At 43.2% G+C, this 23,206-nt stretch overlaps 1 protein-coding gene across 2 annotated transcripts in view; it reads right to left on the bottom strand.

The window, feature by feature from the left end:
* neurl1b (neuralized E3 ubiquitin protein ligase 1B) overlaps positions 1 to 6,724 on the bottom strand; it is a 43,418-nt gene extending 36,694 nt beyond the window's left edge. The window contains exon 1 of one of the 2 annotated variants that reach the window (XM_055927872.1): positions 6,352 to 6,724. In XM_055927872.1, the coding sequence (XP_055783847.1) occupies positions 6,352 to 6,379 (28 nt within the window). In that variant the 5' untranslated portion in view covers positions 6,380 to 6,724. The remainder of the gene's footprint in view (positions 1 to 6,351) is intronic. The other variant, XM_055927873.1, reaches the window with a different exon arrangement.
* Between the last annotated feature and the right edge of the window lie 16,482 nt (positions 6,725 to 23,206).

Raw genomic sequence — 23,206 nt, 5'->3', positions numbered from 1 at the left:
CTGTAACCCATATACAGTATACAGCCTGTAACCCATATACAGCCTGTAACCCATATACAGTATACATCCTGTAACTCATATACAGTATACAGCCTGTAACTCATATACAGTATACAGCCTGTAACCCATATACAATATACAGCCTGTAACCCATACACAGCCTGTAACCCATATACAGTACAGAGCATGTAACCCATACACAGTATACAGCCTGTAACCCATATACAGCCTGTAACCCGTATACAGTATACAGCCTGTAACCCATATACAGTATACAGCCTGTAACCCATATACAGTATACAGCCTGTAACCCATACACAGTATACAGCCTGTAACCCATATACAGCCTGTAACCCGTATACAGTATACAGCCTGTAACCCATATACAGTATACAGCCTGTAACCCATATACAGTATACAGCCTGTAACCCATATACAGTATACAGCCTGTAACCCATATACAGCCTGTAACTCATATACAGTATACAGCCTGTAACTCATATACAGTACACAGCATGTAACCCATACACAGTATACAAGCCTGTAACCCATATACAGTCTGTAACCCATACACAGCATGTAACCCATATACAGTATACAGCCTGTAACCCATATACAGCCTGTAACCCATATACAGCCTGTAACCCATATACAGTATACAGCCTGTAACTCATATACAGTATACAGCCTGTAACCCATATACAGCCTGTAACCCATATACAGTATACAGCCTGTAACTCATATACAGTATACAGCCTGTAACCCATATACAGTATACAGCCTGTAACTCATATACAGTATACAGCCTGTAACCCATATACAGTATACAGCCTGTAACCCATATACAGTATACAGCCTGTAACTCATATACAGTATACAGCCTGTAACCCATATACAATATACAGCCTGTAACCCATACACAGCCTGTAACCCATATACAATATACAGCCTGTAACCCATATACAGTATACAGCCTGTAACCCATATACAATATACAGCCTGTAACCCATATACAATATACAGCCTGTAACCCATATACAGTATACAGCCTGTAACCCATATACAATATACAGCCTGTAACCCATACACAGCCTGTAACCCATATACAATATACAGCCTGTAACCCATATACAGTATACAGCCTGTAACCCATATACAATATACAGCCTGTAACCCATATACAGTATACAGCCTGTAACCCATATACAATATACAGCCTGTAACCCATATACAGTATACAGCCTGTAACCCATATACAGCCTGTAACCCGTATACAGTATACAGCCTGTAACCCATATACAGTATACAGCCTGTAACCCATATACAGCCTGTAACCCATATACAGTATACAGCCTGTAACCCATATACAGTCTGTAACCCGTATACAGTATACAGCCTGTAACCCATATACAGCCTGTAACCCGTATACAATACACAGTCTGTAACCCATATACAGTATACAGCCTGTAACCCATATACAGCCTGTAACCCGTATACAGTATACAGCCTGTAACCCATATACAGCCTGTAACCCATATACAGTATACAGCCTGTAACCCATATACAGTATACAGCCTGTAACCCATATACAGCCTGTAACCCATATACAGTATACAGCCTGTAACCCATATACAGTATACAGCCTGTAACCCATATACAATATACAGCCTGTAACCCATATACAGTATACAGCCTGTAACCCATACACAGCCTGTAACCCATATACAGTATACAGCCTGCAACCCATATACAGTATACAGCCTGTAACCCATATACAGTATACAGCCTGTAACCCATATACAGCCTGTAACCCATATACAGTATACAGCCTGTAACCCATACACAGCCTGTAACCCATATACAATATACAGCCTGTATATGGCATAAGGGGACGATTAGCGGATTAGAGGCAATCCGTAATTTCGGTTAATATGGCTGCAAACCCGTTAACGGGATCGATATGACAACAGCCAGTGAAAGTGCAGGGCACCAAATTCAAACAACAGAAATCTCATGATTAAAATTCCTCAAACATACAAGTATTTCACACCATTTTAAAGATACACTTCTTGTTAATCCCACCACAGTGTCCAATTTCAAAAAAGGCTTTACAGCGAAAGCAGCACAAACGATTATGTTAGGTCACCGCAAAATCACAGAAAAACACAGCCATTTTTCCAGTCAAAGACAGGAGTCACAAAAAGCAGAAATAGAGATAAAGTTAATCACTAACCTTTGATGATCTTCATCAGATGACACCCATAGGACTTCATGTTACACAAAACATATATGTTTTGTTCGATAAAGTTCATATTTATATCTAAAAACCTCAGTTTACATTGGCGTCATGTTCAGAAATGCCTCCAAAATATCCGGAGAAATTGCAGAGAGCCACATCAAATAACAGAAATACTCATCATAAACTTTGATGAAAGATACATGTTTTACATAGAATTAAAGATACACTTGTTCTTAATGCAACCGCTGTGTCAGATTTCAAAAAAGCTTTACGGCAAAAGCACAATATTCAATAATCTGAGAACAGCGTTCAGCCACAAAAGGAAGCCATACAGTTACCCGCCAAATTGTGCAGTCAACAAAACTCATAAATAGCTTTATAAATCTTCACTTACCTTTGCTGATCTTCGTCGGAATGCACTCCCAGGACTCCCACTTCCATAATAAATGTTTGTTTTGTTCGGTAATGTCCATCATTTAGGTCCAAATAACTATTTTTGTTAGCGTGTTTGGTAAACAAATCCAAAGTCAGGAAGCGCGTTTACTAAAAGCAGACGAAATGTCAAAAAGTTACGTAACAGTCAGTAGAAACATGTCAAACGATGTATTGAATCAATCTTTGGGATGTTTTTAACTTAAATCTTCAATAATGTTCCAACCGGAGAATTCCATGGTCTTCAGAAGTGCGATGGAACAGAGCTCCCTCTCATGTGAACGCGCATGGTCAGAGCATGGTCAGCTCATGATAGACCTGACTCATTCCCGTCTCCTTCGGCCCCACTTCACAGTAGAAGCATCAGACAAGGTTCTACAGACTGTTGACATCTAGTGGAAGCCGTAAGAAGTGCAAACTGACCCATATCCCACTGTGTATTCGATAGGCGATAAGTTGAAAACCTACAAACCTCAGATTGCCCACTTCCTGGTTGGATTTTTTTCTCTGGGTTTTGCCTGCCATATGAGTTCTGTTTTACTCAAAGACATCATTCAAACAGTTTTAGAAACTTCAGAGTGTTTTCTATCCAATACTAATAATAATATGCATATATTAGCATTTGGGACTGAGGAGCAGGCATTTTACTCTGGGCACCGTTTCATCCAAGCTACTCAATACTGCCCCTGCAGCCATAAGAAGTTAAGACGTTAATGAGCAAGTCGACGACGGACGTAGTCAATATAACTATTTGTTCAGCACTTTTGAAATGTACAGCGACAGAATTCAGAACATGGGCCGTTCTTACAGTATTCTCCCTGTACACCAAGTCAGAAACGTAGGATAAATAAAGGGGGCATATAAGCACACAATGAAAACTCTTATATTATTCGACGATTACATTTCTCTAAAACAGGCTATAGGCTACATGTGCACCACCAAGTCAGAACAGTAGGTTGTTATAAGGGGGAAAGGGACCAAAATATTAGGGTGAGGCACATGGGCTACTAACAGCTTACTAAACAACATACACTTAGTATTACTCTCCCTGGCATATTATATCATTTATGCAGCAGCTTACAAGACATTTATGGATTCACCTTGTTGTGCTGTGCTCACTTGAACAGGATGGTGGCGTGGTGTTCCTTTGCGGAGAAATTTTGTTGTTAAGCTTTGTCGTCAAAGTCTTGCATTTTCTGGTTTTATGGTGCTTTCAAGACAACTGGGAACTCGAAGAAAAACAAGGTTGAATCATGACGTTAGTGATCTTCAGGTCTGAGCTCTAGAAAGTTCCTGAGTGGCGTAGCTGTCTAAGGCACTACATCTCAGTCACTACAGTCCCTGGTTTGAATCCAGGCTGTTTCACATTTCGCTGTGATTGGGAGTCCGGTACACAATTGGCCCAGCGTTATCTGGGGTAGGTCATCATTGTAAATAAGAATTTGTATAATCTACAATTTATCTTCATTATTTCTCTTCATATGACAAGGATTGAAAAGGATTTGCCAGTAGATCGTCAAATTAATTCATGATGATGACTGCTAGGTGAGATTGTAAAAGTATGATGTTGACATGATCGGTCCAATCAAAGCTACTGTAGATATAACGTGAATTTAATTAACTTTATCTGTGGCCAATGACCTTGAGGCTTCTTGGACGGGCACGTCTAATGTAACTCTATGGCAGCACCCAAGGGACTTGAATTTTTGAGCTCTCCCCGTAGATGTTGCGGGAAGGGAGAAACTATAGACTGGTATCATCAGCAGGGTAGAGACTATAGACTGGTAACATCAGGAGGGTAGAGACTATAGACTGATATCATCAGGAGGGTAGAGACTATAGACTGGTAACATCAGGAGGGTAGAGACTATAGACTGGTATCATCAGCAGGGTAGAGACTATAGACTGGTATCATCAGGAGAGTAGAGACTATAGACTGGTATCATCAGGAGAGTAGAGACTATAGACCGGTATCATCAGGAGAGTAGAGACTATAGACTGGTATCATCAGGAGAGTAGAGACTATAGACTGGTATCATCAGGAGGGTAGAGACTATAGAATGGTAACATCAGGAGAGTAGAGACTATAGACTGGTATCATCAGGAGAGTAGAGACTATAGACTGGTATCATCAGGAGGGTAGAGACTATAGACTGGTATCATCAGGAGGGTAGAGACTATAGACTGGTATCATCAGGAGAGTAGAGACTATAGACTGGTATCATCAGGAGGGTAGAGACTATAGACTGGTATCCTCAGCAGGGTAGAGACTATAGAATGGTAATATCAGGAGAGTAGAGACTATAGACTGGTATCATCAGCAGGGTAGAGACTATAGACTGGTAACATCAGGAGGGTAGAGACTATAGACTGATATCATCAGGAGGGTAGAGACTATAGACTGGTATCATCAGGAGGGTAGAGACTATAGACTGGTATCATCAGGAGGGTACAGACTATAGACTGGTACCATCAGTCTGTTAAGTATCATTTAACATTAGCGAATCACACGACTGCGAGGCGTGGCTTCAAATGGATGCACGACAAGTATGGAAGACACGTACAGGGGGAGGGTTAACGGAAGGTGCTGTTGGAGATGATTGGTAGATTAAGACAATGCCTCCGCGGCGACGAGGTCTTTCTATTTGCTAACGAAGGTCATGTTTGACACGTCGGTCCACCAAGACTCTTTTGGACAGAAGTGTCTGGAAACGAGATTAGTTATTGACAGTTCCACTTCTGTTTTTTACATGCCTACATATCTGTCCGGCTAACAGTTGACGTGGTGAGTTCTGATCCACTGTCAGCTGATATGAGTGTGGGTGCTGATAGAGTAGTAGGAGGAGGTGTGTGTGTGTGTGTGTGTGTGTGTGTGTGTGTGTGTGTGTGTGTGTGTGTGTGTGTGTGTGTGTGTGTGTGTGTGTGTGTGTGTGTGTGTGTGTGTGTGTGTGTGTGTGTGTGTGTGTGTGTGTGTGTGTGTGAAACTGGGCTGATCTAAAAGAAAACAACGGTCATAATGTCTAGAAAACCACAGCTAGCTTTGCAAACTAATCTTATATGGCTAAACTACAAGGCAACTAGCTAGCGTTACTATGGACTACATGAGCTGGGAAGTTAACACAGCTTCAAATGTTTAGAGCAATAAGACCAGATGAATAACAGTTGTTATTACAATGTCATTACATACAGATATATATTAATAAATAAACTACAACATTAAAACATATTGGAAAAAGTGCCTAAAAATAAATACTAAATATAACCGGAAACACAAGATTTAACTTCTATTGAATTCATCTGACACATCTCGGGGATTCTCTGTTTTCTCCCACGCATTGGAGATCAAGTCAAATAAAAAATAACCATACAACATTTTTATGTAAATAAATAAATTACAAGCTAGAGACTTAGAAAAACGAGGTTTTAGTCTAAGACATCGTCGAGAATCACGCTCTCGTCTTTCCCGCGCACCGGAGAGCTGCAAGTCCGCGGTTGGTCGTCAGCGGTGCTGCAGCTCGAGCTGCCCACTTCAGTTCTCCGTGAACCGTCTTTATTAACACCGTGAAAAAGGCGCGCTGTATTGCTAAGTGCTCTCAATGATTAAATAGAGACGGAGAGCGGTGTGAACGTTCATTATTATGCTGTTATGATGATTACAATCAGAAGGTCTTAGATCTTACCTAAAGCTTTATGTGTTGTGTTGCCCATTATATCCACTGATGCGTCTCACTGGTTGACAAGGGAATTCCGAATGCAATATCTCTCTGTCCATCCATTTATGTCTGTCCAATATGGTGTGTCAAAGAGCTGCTTATTTGTCTTTTAGTCTGGGTATTTCTGAACCATTTGAATGGCGCTGTGTCTCCTTAATGAAGCATGGACATTCTCTGTAATGTTATCTCTGCAAGAAATGTGACGATCAGGCAGGCAGGCTGCTCTCTCTCACTCTCTCTCTCTCTCTAAACAGCAGCGCTAACTGGCGCACTGTGCCTCCCCCCTCCTCTCTTCAGTATCCTCTCTCTCTATCTTCTCCATGACTTTAAAGAAACAGTAAGCTTCGCGGTGCTCCTCTCCCAGGCAGATACAGAATCTAAGGCACAGTGGACTCGACTCAGCTAGTTACTGTGCTGCTCTGAGTCGAATTGACTATCCATGGGCTACATAACACACAACAGAACTACTGTCTAAACTGAATGCTTGGATGGATCAACTCACTCCGAGGTCAACTCCGGACCATTTCATGTAATAATCCCTGTCACAATTATACAACATCAGTTTAATATTAAATAACAGAGTCGTCGAGACTTTTCCCAGATATGGAGAAATTGGAGGACAGTTATTAGATCATTTACCTAAACTCATTATTCAGCTTTCATCGAGTTCCATTTCCTTTTGGTGGCGTTTCGCGAAGGTCAAAACCATTTCCCATCCTGTCTCTGTCTCGACACAACATCAAATAAATGCTTTTATTAAAGACACTGAGTTCAGAGACACACCTAGGCCACTCACTATACACAGTGGGCTCCCAAATTATTGACCCCATTGATAAAGAGCAACAAAAATGACTGTATAAAATAAATCATTTAAATACTGAACTATATGGGAAAATTATACTAATACTAATACAGTCACTCAGAGAAAGAGATTTTGTTTAACAAGTAATACTTTTTAGTACTGATTACCAAACCCTGTTTTCAATACGTCTCAATACCTCACCTCTCGAGGATAACGGCACTGAGCCTTATCAATATCTCACCTCTCGAGGATAATGGCACTGAGCCTAATCAATACCTCACCTCTCGAGGATAACGGCGCTGAGCCTTATCAATACCTCACCTCTCGAGGATAATGGCACTGAGCCTAATCAATACCTCACCTCTCGAGGATAATGGCACTGAGCCTAATCAATACCTCACCTCTCGAGGATAACGGCGCTGAGCCTTATCAATTCCTCACCTCTCGAGGATAACGGCACTGAGCCTTATCAATACCTCACCTCTCGAGGATAATGGCACTGAGCCTTATCAATACCTTACCTCTCGAGGATAATGGCACTGAGCCTTATCAATACCTCACCTCTCGATAGACCCCCCCACCAAGGAGAAACCCCCTCTTTCCTCACCCTAACCCCCCAATAAGGGGAAAGCCCCCTCTCTCCTCACCCTAACCCCCCAATAAGGGGAAAGCCCCCTCTCTCCTCACCCTAACACCCCAATAAGGGGAAAGCCCCCTCTCTCCTCACCCTAACCCCCCAATAAGGGGAAAGCCCCCTCTCTCCTCACCCTAACACCCTAATAAGGGGAAAGCCCCCCCTCTCCTCACCCTAACCCCCCAATAAGGGGAAAGCCCCCTCTCTCCTCACCCTAACCCCCCAATAAGGGGAAAGCCCCCTCTCTCCTCACCCTAACACCCCAATAAGGGGAAAGCCCCCTCTCTCCTCACCCTAACCCACCAATAAGGGGAAAGCCCCCTCTCTCCTCACCCTAACCCCCCAATAAGGGGAAAGCCCCCTCTCTCCTCACCCTAACCCCCCAATAAGGGGAAAGCCCCCTCTCTCCTCACCCTAACCCCCCAATAAGGGGAAAGCCCCCTCTCTCCTCACCCTAACAACCCAATAAGGGGAAAGCCCCCTCTCTCCTCACCCTAACCCCCCAATAAGGGGAAAGCCCCCTCTCTCCTCACCCTAACCCCCCAATAAGGGGAAAGCCCCCTCTTTCCTCACCCTAACACCCCAATAAGGGGAAAGCCCCCTCTGTCCTCACCCTAACACCCCAATAAGGGGAAAGCCCCCTCTCTCCTCACCCTAACCCCCCAATAAGGGGAAAGCCCCCTCTCTCCTCACCCTAACCCCCCAATAAGGGGAAAGCCCCCTCTCTCCTCACCCTAACACCCCAATAAGGGGAAAGACCCCTCTCTCCTCACCCTAACACCCTAATAAGGGGAAAGCCCCCCCTCTCCTCACCCTAACCCACCAATAAGGGGAAAGCCCCCTCTGTCCTCACCCTAACCCCCCAATAAGGGGAAAGCCCCCTCTCTCCTCACCCTAACCCCCTGGTGTAACTAATGTAACTAATGTAACTGGTGTAACTATATCAGTAACTGACTAGGTATCATTAACTGACTAGGTATCATTAACTGACTAGGTATCAGTAACTGACTAGGTATCACTAACTGACTAGGTATCATTAACTGACTAGGTATCATTAACTGACTAGGTATCATTAACTGACTAGGTATCAGTAACTGACTAGGTATCACTAACTGACTAGGTATCATTAACTGACTAGGTATCACTAACTGACTAGGTATCACTAACTGACTAGGTATCACTAACTGACTAGGTATCAGTAACTGACTAGGTATCACTAACTGACTAGGTATCACTAACTGACTAGGTATCAGTAACTGACTAGGTATCACTAACTGACTAGGTATCACTAACTGACTAGGTATCATTAACTGACTAGGTATCAGTAACTGACTAGGTATCACTAACTGACTAGGTATCAGTAACTGACTAGGTATCAGTAACTGACTAGGTATCACTAACTGACTAGGTATCAGTAACTGACTAGGTATCAGTAACTGACTAGGTATCACTAACTGACTAGGTATCAGTAACTGACTAGGTATCAGTAACTGACTAGGTATCACTAACTGACTAGGTATCAGTAACTGATTGCTGTGCTGTTACTGTTACACTACAAAAGAGAGTTGGGTTTGGCTGCTGTATACTTTTGAAAGTTTCTAAACCATATGAGGAAACCCCCCCTTTCCTACCCCCCCCCCCCCCCCCCTCTTCCCCTTGTTCCTCCCTCCTCTCATTGCCTTGACTGTTGGGCTCCTCTCAAGCTGTTTCCTGTCTCCTGGACCACAGTGCTCTCTGAGGAGTCCGCTGGTTCGGAGGCCTGCATGGCTAGGTAGTACCACGTGGGCCTGCAATATTATACAGCTGCAGAGCTAGTATTCTGAACCACACTGTTCTCTGAGGGTACGGGGGTCTAGTCCAGAGCCTGGGTTGGAGGCCTGGCTTTCCCAGACACAGGGATGGGTGTCAAGGAGCAGCAGTGGCGGGAAGGGAAGTCCAGGCTCGTCCCGGAATACAGGTGCTTTTTTTGTATTATTCTAAGGACAAGGAGCCGCAAGTTGAGCAATAGGTAAATAGGTTACCACACAGGAGCCTCCTGGAAGCAGCAGTGTGTGACAGAGACTCAGATGTCTGATCACTTTAACAGTTGAAGGGAAGCGGAGTAGAAAATGTGACATTCTTCCACACTCCTTGTCCTCGCCTCTGAGAGACACAGACACGGCAGACACACACATACGTACAGTGCCACCATGTCGGAAGAGGGATTAACACAGGAAGTGAGTCTACGCGAGCCAATGACGGAGGTCGCAATCAAGCACTGCACTCAACACAAAGGACACACGACAGCTCAGCGCCACCCTGCACACTGTGGGTGTAATGTTGTCACCGGTCGGAACAGCCTACTACTTTTACTTATCTACTCAATTACATTATTACATTAATAAATTAAAGCCTAATAACACGGACGTTGGTTCTTGTCCCCCGAAAAATAACTTTATTATTATTTTAGATCTTTTGAGAAATATGAAGGGATTTTGTCACTATTGTTCAAGAATAGATCTTCTACTTCTCCATTTAAAAGGGATTTTGCAAGTACTTCTCCATTTAAAAGGGATTTTGTGAGTACTTCTCCATTTAAAAGGGATTTTGTGAGTACTTCTCCATTTAAAAGAGATTTTGTGAGTACTTCTCCATTTGAAAGGGATTTTGTGAGTACTTCTCCATTTAAAAGGGATTTTGTGAGTACTTCTCTATTTAAAAGGGATTTTGTGAGTACTTCTCTATTTAAAAGGGATTTTGTGAGTACTTCTCCATTTAAAAGGGATTTTGTGAGTACTTCTCCAATTTAAAAGGGATTTTGTGAGTACTTCTCCATTTGAAAGGGATTTTGTGAGTACTTCTCCATTTAGAAGGGATTTTGTGAGTACTTCTCCATTTGAAAGGGATTTTGTGAGTACTTCTCCATTTAAAAGGGATTTTGTGAGTACTTCTCCATTTGAAAGGGATTTTGTGAGTACTTCTCCATTTAAAAGGGATTTTGTGAGTACTTCTCTATTTAAACGGGATTTTGGGAGTACTTCTCTATTTAAAAGGTATTTTGTGAGTACTTCAATATTTAAAAGCTATTTTGGGAGTACTTCTCTATTTAAAAGGGATTTTGTGAGTACTTCTCCATTTGAAAGGGATTTTGTGAGTACTTCTCCATTTAAAAGGAATTTTGTGAGTACTTCTCTATTTAAAAGGTATTTTGTGAGTACTTCTCTATTTAAAAGGGATTTTGTTAGTACTTCTCAATTTGAAAGGGATTTTGTGAGTACTTCTCCATTTAAAAGGGATTTTGTGAGTACTTCTCTATTTAAAAGGGATTTTGTGAGTACTTCAATATTTAAAAGTTATTTTGGGAATACTTCTCTATTTAAAAGGTATTTTGTGAGTACTTCTCCATTTGAAAGGTATTTTGTGAGTACTTCTCTATTTAAAAGGTATTTTGTGAGTACTTCTCTATTTGAACGTGATTTTGTTAGTACTTCTCTATTTGTAAGGGATTTTGTTAGTACTTCTTTATTTGAAAGGGATTTTGTGAGTACTTCTCCATTTATAAGGGATTTTGTGAGTACTTATCTATTTAAAAGGGATTTTGTAAGTACTTCTCTATTTTAAAGAGATTTTGTAAGTACTTCTCTATTTCAAAGGGATTTTGTAAGTACTTCTCTATTTTAAAGGGATTTTGTGAGTATTTCTCCAATTTAAAAGGGATTTTGTGAGTACTTCTCCATTTGAAAGGGATTTTGTGAGTACTTCTCCATTTAAAAGGGATTTTGTGAGTACTTCTCCATTTGAAAGGGATTTTGTGAGTACTTCTCCATTTAAAAGGGATTTTGTGAGTACTTCTCCATTTGAAAGGGATTTTGTGAGTACTTCTCCATTTAAAAGGGATTTTGTGAGTACTTCTCTATTTAAAAGGGATTTTGTGAGTACTTCTCCATTTAAAAGGGATTTTGTGAGTACTTCTCTATTTAAAAGGGATTTTATGAGTACTTCTCCATTTAAAAGGGATTTTGTGAGTACTTCTCCCTTTAAAAGGGATTTTGTGAGTACTTCTCTATTTAAAAGGGATTTTGTGAGTACTTCTCAATGTAAAAGGGATTTTTTGAGTACTTCTCTATTTCAAAGGGATTTTGTGAGTACTTCTCCATTTGAAAGGGATTTTGTGAGTACTTCTCCATTTAAAACGGATTTTGGGAGTACTTCTCTATTTAAAAGGTATTTTGTGAGTACTTCAATATTTAAAAGCTATTTTGGGAGTACTTCTCTATTTAAAAGGGATTTTGTGAGTACTTCTCCATTTGAAAGGGATTTTGTGAGTACTTCTCCATTTAAAAGGAATTTTGTGAGTACTTCTCTATTTAAAAGGTATTTTGTGAGTACTTCTCTATTTAAAAGGGATTTTGTTAGTACTTCTCAATTTGAAAGGGATTTTGTGAGTACTTCTCCATTTAAAAGGGATTTTGTGAGTACTTCTCTATTTAAAAGGGATTTTGTGAGTACTTCAATATTTAAAAGTTATTTTGGGAATACTTCTCCATTTAAAAGGTATTTTGTGAGTACTTCTCCATTTGAAAGGTATTTTGTGAGTACTTCTCTATTTAAAAGGTATTTTGTGAGTACTTCTCTATTTGAACGTGATTTTGTTAGTACTTCTCTATTTGTAAGGGATTTTGTTAGTACTTCTCTATTTGAAAGGGATTTTGTGAGTACTTCTCCGTTTAAAAGGGATTTTGTGATTACTTCTCCATTTGTAAGGGATTTTGTGAGTACTTCTTTATTTGAAAGGGATTTTGTGAGTACTTCTCCATTTAAAAGGGATTTTGTGAGTACTTATCCATTTGTAAGGGATTTTGTGAGTACTTCTCCATTTATAAGGGATTTTTGTTAGTACTTCTCCCTTTAAAAGAGATTTTGTGAGTACATCTCCATTTGAAAGGGATTTTGTGAGTACTTCTCCATTTAAAAGGGATTTTGTGAGTACTTATCCATTTGTAAGGGATTTTGTGAGTACTTCTTTATTTGAAAGGGATTTTGTGAGTACTTCTCCCTTTAAAAGGGATTTTGTGAGTACTTATCTATTTAAAAGGGATTTTGTAAGTACTTCTCTATTTTAAAGAGATTTTGTAAGTACTTCTCTATTTCAAAGGGATTTTGTAAGTACTTCTCTATTTTAAAGGGATTTTGTAAGTACTTCTCTATTTGAAAGGGATTTGTGAGTACTTCTCCATTTGTAAGTACTTCTCCATTTAAAAAGGATTTGTGAGTACTTCTCCATTTAAAAGGGATTTTGTAGCAGCTGACTGTATTTTGATTCCATTGTAGAATCGTTGTATCATCTGGGCTGGGATTGATCTGCACAGCCAAGATATTTACATGTTATTCTCTATTGTACAGTAATAGTCATGTAACACCAATCAGGCAGTCTTCCACTGTTGATCCTCCAGCCTACTTCCTGATCTCCTGGTCATTCACCCTGTTTCCTGGCAACCTCCTTGAAGCAGGAATGTTAAACAGAACCCTTCGGTTTAAAAAGTGTGTCATTGGTTTTCCTCCAATATTTAATATTTCTGACATGGCACTCGATGTTTTTACTATCCTTGGTACTCTATCCTTCCTGACCCTTGGTAAACACAGATCTATCACTATGATAGTCCTGGTAGTCCTGGTAGTCCTGGTAGTCACAATAGTCCTGATAGTCCTGGTAGTCATGGTAGCCATGATAGTCCTGGTAGCCATGGTAGTCCTGGTGGTCATGGTAGTCATGGTAGTCCTGATAGTCATGGTAGTCCTGGTAGTCACAATAGTCCTGATAGTCCTGGTAGTCATGGTAGTCCTGGTAGTCCTGGTAGTCATGGTAGTCCTGGTAGTCCTGGTAGTCCTGGTAGTCCTGGTAGTCCTGGTAGTCCTGGTAGTCATGGTAGTCATGGTAGTCCTGGTATCTTGGTAGTCCTGGTAGTCCTGGTAGTCCTGACAGCCCTGGTATCCTGGTAGTCATGGTAGTCATGGTAGTCATGTTAGTCCTGGTAGTCCTGGTAGTCATGGTAGTCCTAGTAGTCATGGTAGGCATGGTGGTATTGGTAGTCCTGGTAGTCCTGGTAGTCCTGGTAGTCCTGGTAGTCCTAGTAGTCATGGTAGTCATGGCAGTATTGTTAGTCATGGTAGTATTGGTAGTCATGGTAGTATTGGGATTCATGGTAGTATTGGTAGTCATGGTAGTCATGGTAGTCATGGTAGTCCTGGTAGTCATGGTAGTCCTGGTATCTTGGTAGTCCTGGTAGTCCTGGTAGTCATGGTAGTCATGGTAGTCCTGGTATCTTGGTAGTCCTGGTAGTCCTGGTAGTCATGGTAGTCCTGACAGCCCTGGTATCCTGGTAGTCATGGTAGTCATGGTAGTCATGGTAGTCCTGGTAGTCCTGGTAGTCCTGGTAGCCATGGTAGTCCTGGTAGTCATGGTAGTCATGGTAGTCATGGTAGTCCTGGTAGTCCTGTTAGTCCTGGTAGCCATGGTAGTCCTGGTAGTCCTGGTAGTCCTGGTAGTCCTGGTGGTCCTGGGTGTCCTGGTAGTCATGGTAGTCATGGTAGTCCTGGTAGTCCTGGTAGTCATGGTAGTCCTGGTAGTCCTGGTAGCCATGTTAGTCATGGTAGTCCTGGTAATCCTGGTAGTCATGGTAGTCATGGTAGTCCTGGTAGTCCTGGTAGCCATGGTAGTCCTGGTAGTCATGGTAGTCCTGGTAGTCCTGGTAGTCATGTTAGTCATGGTAGTCCTGGTAATCCTGGTAGTCATGGTAGTCCTGGTAGTCCTGGTAGCCATGGTAGTCCTGGTAGTCATGGTAGTCATGGTAGTCCTGGTAATCCTGGTAGTCATGGTAGTCCTGGTAGTCCTGGTAGTCATGGTAGTCCTGGTAGCCATGGTAGTCCTGGTAGTCATGGTAGTCATGGTAGTCCTGGTAGCCATGGTAGTCCTGGTAGTCATGGTAGTCATGGTAGTCCTGGTAATCCTGGTAGTCATGGTAGTCATGGTAGTCCTGGTAGTCCTGGTAGCCATGGTAGTCCTGGTAGTCCTGGTAGTCATGGTAGTCATGGTAGTCATGGTAGTCCTGGTAGTCCTGGTAGTCATGGTAGTCCTGGTAGTCCTGGTAATCCTGGTAGTCATGGTAGTCATGGTAGCCATGGTAGCCATGGTAGTCCTGGTAGTCATGGTAGTCATGGTAGTCATGGTAGTCCTGGTAGTCCTGGTAGCCATGGTAGTCCTGGTAGTCATGGTAGTCATGGTAGTCCTGACAGCCCTGGTATCCTGGTAGTCATGGTAGCCATGTTAGTCATGGTAGTCCTGACAGCCCAGATAGTCCTGGTAGTCATGGTAGCCATGGTAGTCCTGGTAGTCCTGATAGTCCTGGTAGTCATGGCAGTCCTGGTAGTCCTGATAGTCCTGGTAGTCATGGTAGTCCTGGTAGTCCTGGTAGCCATGGTAGCCATGGTAGTCCTGGTAGTCCTGGTAGTCATGGTAGTCCTGGTAGTCTTGGTAGTTATGGTAGTCATGGTAGTCTTGGTAATCCTGGTAGCCTATGAAGGAGGCTAACATCACGCCATAGAGAGGAGAGGCAGCCAGCCAGCCAGTCTGTCATTTTTTAGCCGGTTAGCCAGTCAGTCATACAACCAGGCAGTCAGCCAGTCAGGCAGGCAGGCAGTCAGCCAGCCAGCCAGTTTATCAGTAAGCCAGTCATTCAGTTTGTCAGGCAGTCAGTCCGCCAATCAGTCAGTCAGTCAGCCAGTTTATCAGTCATTCAGTTTGTCAACCAGTTTGTCAGTCAGCCAGTCAGTCTGCTAATCAGTCAGTCAGTCAGCAAGTCAGTCATTCAGCCAGTTTGTCAGCCAGCCAGTCAGTCAGTCAGCCAGTTTGTCAGTCAGTCAGTCAGCCAGTTTGTCAGTCAGTCAGCCAGTTTGTCAGTCATTCAACCAACCTGCCAGTCAGACAGTTTGTCAGTCAGACAGTCAGTCAGACAGTTTGTCAGTCAGTCAACCAACCTGCCAGTCAGACAGTTTGTCAGTCAGACAGCCAGTCAGACAGTTTGTCAGTCAGACAGCCAGTCAGACAGTTTGTCAGTCAGACAGCCAGTCAGACAGTTTGTCAGGCAGTCAAAGATTGAGGTGGAGTGCGCCCACAGGACTGGAAAACCCACCAGCGGCCCAGGTGACAGGCCCAGGTGACAGGCCCAGGTGACAGGCCCAGACCGATAGTGGTCAAGTCCCTGAGGTTCAAGGACAAGGTAGATGTTCTGGAAAGGGCCAAGAACTTGAGAGGAATGTATATCTTCCTCAACGAGGACTATCCTGAAGCTGTGCCCCAGAAGAGGAAGGAACTGATCCCAGCCTTGAAAGCTGCCAGAGCACGTGGGGACATTGCTTACATCCCCTATGACAGGCTCAGTGTCCACCCTCCCTCCCAGAAGGGATGAGAGAGACAAGACTATGGGTTCATAGCTTGAACCCCACAACACACACACACACACACACACACACACACACACACACACACACACACACACACACACACACACACACACACACACACACACACACACACACACACACACACACACACACACACACACACACACACACACACACACACACACCAACTGATTAATGGACGGCTATATTTTTGTCTCTTGCTTTGTTTGCTCTTTTCCATATTATGTCTCTGATCAGCTACCCAGGAAAGGGCTGAAAATATCCCATATTAATATATGGAGCCTTAGAAATAAGGTTCATGAAATCAATAACCTGCTGACATCAGATAACATTCATATATTATCCATTTCTGAGACTCACTTAGATCATTAACATGATGATACATCAGTAGCAATACAAGGATATAACATCTATAGAAGAGACAGAAATGCTTATGGGGGAGGTGTTGCTGTATATATTCAGAGCCATATCCCTGTAATGCTTATGGGGGAGGTGTTACTGTATATATTCAGAGCCATATCCCTGTAATGCTTATGGGGGAGGTGTTACTGTATATATTCAGAGCCATATCCCTGTAATGCTTATGGGGGAGGTGTTACTGTATATATTCATATCCCTGTAATGCTTATGGGGGAGGTGTTACTGTATATATTCAGAGCCATATCCCTGTAATGCTTATGGGGGAGGTGTTGCTGTATATATTCAGAGCCATATCCCTGTAATGCTTATGGGGGAGGTGTTGCTGTATATATTCAGAGCCATATCCCTGTAATGCTTATGGGGGAGGTGTTGCTGTATATATTCAGAGCCATATCCCTGTAATGCTTATGGGGGAGGTGTTACTGTATATATTCAGAGCCATATCCCTGTAATGCTTATGGGGGAGGTGTTACTGTATATATTCAGAGCCATATCCCTGTAATGCTTATGGGGGAGGTGTTGCTGTATATATTCAGAGCCATATCCCTGTAATGCTTATGGGGGAGGTGTTACTGTATATATTCAGAGCCATATCCCTGTAATGCTTATGGGGGGGGGGAGGTGTTACTGTATATATTCAGAGCCATATCCCTGTAATGCTTATGGGGGAGGTGTTACTGTATATATTCAGAGCCATATCCCTGTAATGCTTATGGGGGGGGGGAGGTGTTACTGTATATATTCAGAGCCATATCCCTGTAATGCTTATGGGGGAGGTGTTACTGTATATATTCAGAGCCATATCCCTGTAATGCTTATGGGGGGGGGGGGGTGTTGCTGTATATATTCAGAGCCATATCCCTGTAATGCTTATGGGGGAGGTGTTACTGTATATATTCAGAGCCATATCCCTGTAATGTTTATGGGGGAGGTGTTACTGTATATATTCAGAGCCATATCCCTGTAATGCTTATGGGGGAGGTGAGAGCCATATATTCAGAGCCATATCCCTGTAATGCTTATGGGGGAGGTGTTACTGTATATATTCAGAGCCATATCCCTGTAATGCTTATGGGGGAGGTGTTGCTGTATATATTCAGAGCCATATCCCTGTAATGCTTATGGGGGAGGTGTTACTGTATATATTCAGAGCCATATCCCTGTAATGCTTATGGGGGGGGGGGGGGGGGGTGTTGCTGTATATATTCAGAGCCATATCCCTGTAATGCTTATGGGGGGGGGGGGGGGGGGTGTTGCTGTATATATTCAGAGCCATATCCCTGTAATGCTTATGGGGGAGGTGTTACTGTATATATTCAGAGCCATATCCCTGTAATGCTTATGGGGGAGGTGTTACTGTATATATTCATATCCCTGTAATGTTTATGAGGGAGGTGTTGCTGTATATATTCAGAGCCATATCCCTGTAATGTTTATGGGGGAGGTGTTGCTGTATATATTCAGAGCCATATCCCTGTCATGTTTATGAGGGATGTGTTACTGTATATATTCAGAGCCATATCCCTGTAATGCTTATGGGGGAGGTGTTGCTGTATATATTCATATCCCTGTAATGCTTATGGGGGAGGTGTTACTGTATATATTCAGAGCCATATCCCTGTAATGCTTATGGGGGAGGTGTTACTGTATATATTCATATCCCTGCAATGCTTAGAGAAGATCTTATGTCAAGTGTTATTGAAGTGTTGTGGTTGCAGGTTCACTTGGCACATCTAAAGCCTTTTCTTTTGGGGTGTTGCTATAGGCCACCAAGTGCTAACAGTCAGTATCTAAATAATATGTGTGAAATGCTTGGTAGTTTATGTGATGTAAACAGAGAGGTCTACTTTCTTGGGGACCTGAATATTGACTGGTTTTCGTCAAGCTGTTCGCTCAAGAGGAAGCTTCTTACTGTAACCAGCGCCTGTAATCTGGTTCAGGTTATTAATCAACCTACCAGGATGTTTACAAACACTACAGGAACAAGATCATCCACATGTATCGATCACATCTTTACTAATACTGTAGAACTTTGTTCTGAAGCTGTATCTGTCCCCATTGGATGCAGTGATCACACTATAGTGGCCATATCCAGGAAAGACAAAGTTCCAACAGCTGGACCTAAAATAGTGTATAAGAGATCATACAAAAGATTTTACTGTGACTCTTATGTGCATGATGTTAAAAATATTTGTGGACCTCCCGGGTGGCGCAGTGGTCTAAGTTACTGCATCGCAGCGCTAGCTGTGCCACCAGAGACTCTGGGTTTGATCCCAGGCTTTGTTGCAGCCGGCCGCGACCGGGAGGTCCGTGGGGCGACGCACAATTGGCCTAGCGTCGTCCGGGTTAGGAAGCGTTTGGCCGGTAGGGATATCCTTGTCTCATTGCGCACTAGCGACTCCTGTTGCGGGCCGGGCGCAGTGCGCGCTAACCAAGGGGGCCAAGTACACGGTGTTTCCTCCGACACATTGGTGCGGCTGGCTTCCTGGTTGGAGGCGCGCTGTGTTAAAGAAGCAGTGCGGCTTGGTTGGGTTGTGTTTCGGAGGACGCATGACTTTCGACCTTCGTCTCTCCCGAGCCCGTACGGGGGTTGTAGCGATGAGACAAGATAGTAATTACTAACAATTGGATACCACGACATTAAAATATTAAAATAAAATAATTAAAAATTAATTAAAAAAAATAATAAATAATAATAATAATAAAAATAATAATAATGTGTGATGTGATTAATGAGGAGCATCCAGACGCTGCACTTATTGATTAACATGAACCTGTTGTCACGCCCTGACCTTAGAGAGCCTGTTTATGTCTCTAGTTGGTTTGGTCAGGTTGTGATTGGGGGTGGGCATTCTATGTTTTGTTTTCTATGATTTTGTGTTTCTATGTTTTTGGCCGGGTGTGGTTCTCAATCAGGGACAGCTGTCCATCGTTGTCTCTGATTGGGAACCATACTTAGGTAGCCCTTTTTCCCTCCTTTCGTTGTGGGTAGTTGACTTTTGTTAGTGTCACTTTAGCCCTGTAAGCTTCACGGTCGATTTTGTTCTTTATGGTTTACAAGGAAAATGTACACACACCACGCTGCACCTTGGTCCACTTCCTTTGGTCCACTTCCTGTGACGGCCGTGACACCTCTTAAGAAACTGACTGTTAGACCTTGGTCCTCTTCCTTTGACGGCCGTGACACCTCTTAAGAAACTGACTGTTAGAACTTGGTCCTCTTCCTGTGACGGCCGGGACACCTCTTAAGAAACTGACTGTTAGAACTTGGTCCTCTTCCTGTGACGGCCGGGACACTTCTTAAGAAACTGACTGTTAGAACTTGGTCCTCTTCCTGTGACGTCCGTGACACCTCTTAAGAAACTGACTGTTAGAACTTGGTCCTCTTCCTGTGACGGCCGGGACACCTCTTAAGAAACTGACTGTTAGAACTTGGTCCTCTTCCTGTGACGTCCGTGACACCTCTTAAGAAACTGACTGTTAGAACTTGTTAAGGCTCCATGGATTGATGAGGAATTTAAAAACTGTATGGTTGAAAGAGATTGGGCAAAAGGAGCGGCTGATAAGTCTGGCTGCACATCTGACTGGCTGACTTACTGCAAACTGAGAAATGATGTGACTAAAACCAACAAAAAGAAGAAACTGTATTATGAAGCCAAGATCAATGATAATAAAGAATGCTCTTCATTGTAACCAGAGGGCTTATGTAAATACTATGCATGCCCAGCCTCTCTTGGCTCAAAGTTGAGGAGAGAATGACTGCATCACTTCTTCTTTTTATAAGAAACATTAATGTGTTGAAAATCCCAAATGGTTTTCATTGTCAACTTACACACAGCTCCGACACACACATTTATCCCACCAGACATGCCACCAGGGGTCTTTTCACAGTCCCCAAATCCAGAACAAATTCAAGAAAGCGTACAGTATTATATAGAGTCATTATTGTAATGGAACTTCCTTCCATCTCAGATTTCTCAAATAAACAGCAAACCTGGTTTTAAATAAACAGATAAAGCGACACCTCACAGCACAACGCCTCTCCCCTATTTGACCTAGATAGTTTGTGTACGTATTGGCATTAACGTCTGGAACTAATCCTAACCCTCTCAGTACACTGGGGGGGCTGAGTGTCTACAATACTGTCCCTCTGGGCTCCTGGAACTACTGTAACCCTAAGTCTCGGGTCCTTGAACTTGGAGGATTACAAAGAGCTGTAGAAACACTGAACAGCTGTCAGTCAGCGAGGTTTGTTCTTGTGGTGGTCTCGCTCTTTCTCTCTACCTCTGTGTCTGTAGACAGCTTCTGTCCAAAGCCACAGTTCTAACGCATACAGTGATATAGTCATAGCCTCATATCTTGGATGTGTCTCAAATGGCCCATAGAGTTCTGGTATAAAGTAGTGCGCTATACAGGGAATAGGGTGCCATTTGGGACCCACACCTCACCATAACGCAACTGGCTGCGTCTCAATCTAACACACATGGACCCAGCCAGCCAGCCAGCCAGCCAGCCAGCCAGCCAGCCAGCCAGCCAGCCAGCCAGCCAGCCAGCCAGCCAGCCAGCCAGCCAGCCAGCCAGCCAGCCAGCCAGCCAGCCAGCCAGCCAGCCAGCCAGCCAGCCAGCCAGCCAGCCAGCCAGCCAGCCAGCCAGCCAGCCAGCCAGCCAGCCAGCCAGCCAGCCAGCCAGCCAGCCAGCCAGCCAGCCAAAGCACAGAGACCTACATTCATACAGAAATTGTGTTCCTGTGATCTATTTACCAAAAGAACCAGAGAGAAATGCTTAGTAAAAAAACAGGACAATCTGTCTTGCTGACTAAAAAGTCTTCTCTGTATCAAATAAAACCAGGACAATCTGTCTTGCTGACTGAAAAGCCTTCTCTGTATCAAATAAAACCAGGACAACCTGTCTTGCAGACTGAAAAGCCTTCTCTGTATCAAATAAAACCAGGTCAACCTGTCTTGCTGACTGAAAAGCCTTCTCTGTATCAAATAAAACCAGGACAATCTGTCTTGCTGACTGAAAAGCCTTCTCTGTATCAAATAAAACCAGGACAATCTGTCTTGCAGAACGAAAAGCCTTCTCTGTATCAAATAAAACCAGGACAACCTGTCTTGCTGACTGAAAAGCCTTCTCTGTATCAAATAAAACCAGGACAATCTGTGTTGCAGACTGAAACACCTTCTCTTCTTCTTCTACTGGATCCAGACATTATATTGTATTACAAAGATAGTTGACCTGTCGTTACGAACGACTCATTCATGGCATGGCACTATGTTCCCTAAATAGTGCTCTACGTATGACCAGGACTCATAGGGTTAACCAGTCGGCGTCTCTACGTATGACCAGGACTCATAGGGTTAACCAGTCGTTGTCTCTACGGATGACCAGGATGACCAGGACTCATAGGGATAACCAGTCGTTGTCTCTACGTATGACCAGGACTCATAGGGTTAACCAGTCATTGTCTCTACGGATGACCAGGATGACCAGGATTCATAGGGTTAACCAGTCGGTGTCTCTACGTATGACCAGGATGACCAGGACTCATAGGGTTAACCAGTCATTGTCTCTACGTATGACCAGGACTCATAGGGTTAACCAGTCGGCGTCTCTACGTATGACCAGGATGACTAGGACTCATAGGGTTAACCAGTCGGCGTCTCTACAAATGACCAGGATGACCAGGACTCATAGGGTTAACCAGTCGTTGTCTCTACGTATGACCAGGACTCAGAACCAGCTGGCTGAGGGGACTCTTTTCTAGGTCCGTCTCTCTGTCGGTGAGGGCTTTGTCGTGGCTGTAGAATTGAATTGGTATTTTTGGTATTTTGATAATTAGCAGAAATCATTCTAATTCTGCTCTTTCCTTGACATAGCCTGCCCAGATGTGTAGCTGGTGTAGGGAGTCAGGCGCAGGACAGCAGATATGAGTAATAAAGTACTTTACTCAAAAAATACAAATATACAAGGCAACAAAGATAGCCCACAAAAACGGACCTAATTAAAACAAACAATCACTCACAAACACAACATGGGGAAACAGAGGGTTAAATAATAAACAAGTAATTGGATGAGTGAAGCCAGGTGTGATAAGACAAAGACAAAACAAATGGAAAATGAAAAGTGGATCGGCGGTGGCTAGAAGGCCGGTGACGTCGACCGCCGAACGCCGCCCGAACACGGAGAGGGACCGACTTCGGCGGAAGTCGTGACCAGGTGAAAGCTATATGATCCCTTATTGATGTCACTTGTTAAATCCACTTCAATCCGTGTAGATGAAGGGGAGGAGACCGGTTAAAGAAGGATTTTAAAGCCTAGAGACAATCGAGACATGGATTGTGCCATTCAGAGGGTGAACGGGCAAGATTTTGCCAAGAACTGCAACGCTGCCGGGTTTTTCACGCTCAACAGTTTCCCATGTGTATCAAGAATGGTTCATCCCTGTGGAATGCTTTTAACAACTTGTAGAGTACATGCCCTGTCAAATTGAGGCTATTCTGAGG

Source organism: Salvelinus fontinalis, chromosome 6 (genome assembly GCF_029448725.1).
Source record: "Salvelinus fontinalis isolate EN_2023a chromosome 6, ASM2944872v1, whole genome shotgun sequence".
Classification (NCBI taxonomy): domain Eukaryota; kingdom Metazoa; phylum Chordata; class Actinopteri; order Salmoniformes; family Salmonidae; genus Salvelinus; species Salvelinus fontinalis.
This window is presented reverse-complemented; position numbering and strand designations above follow the sequence as displayed.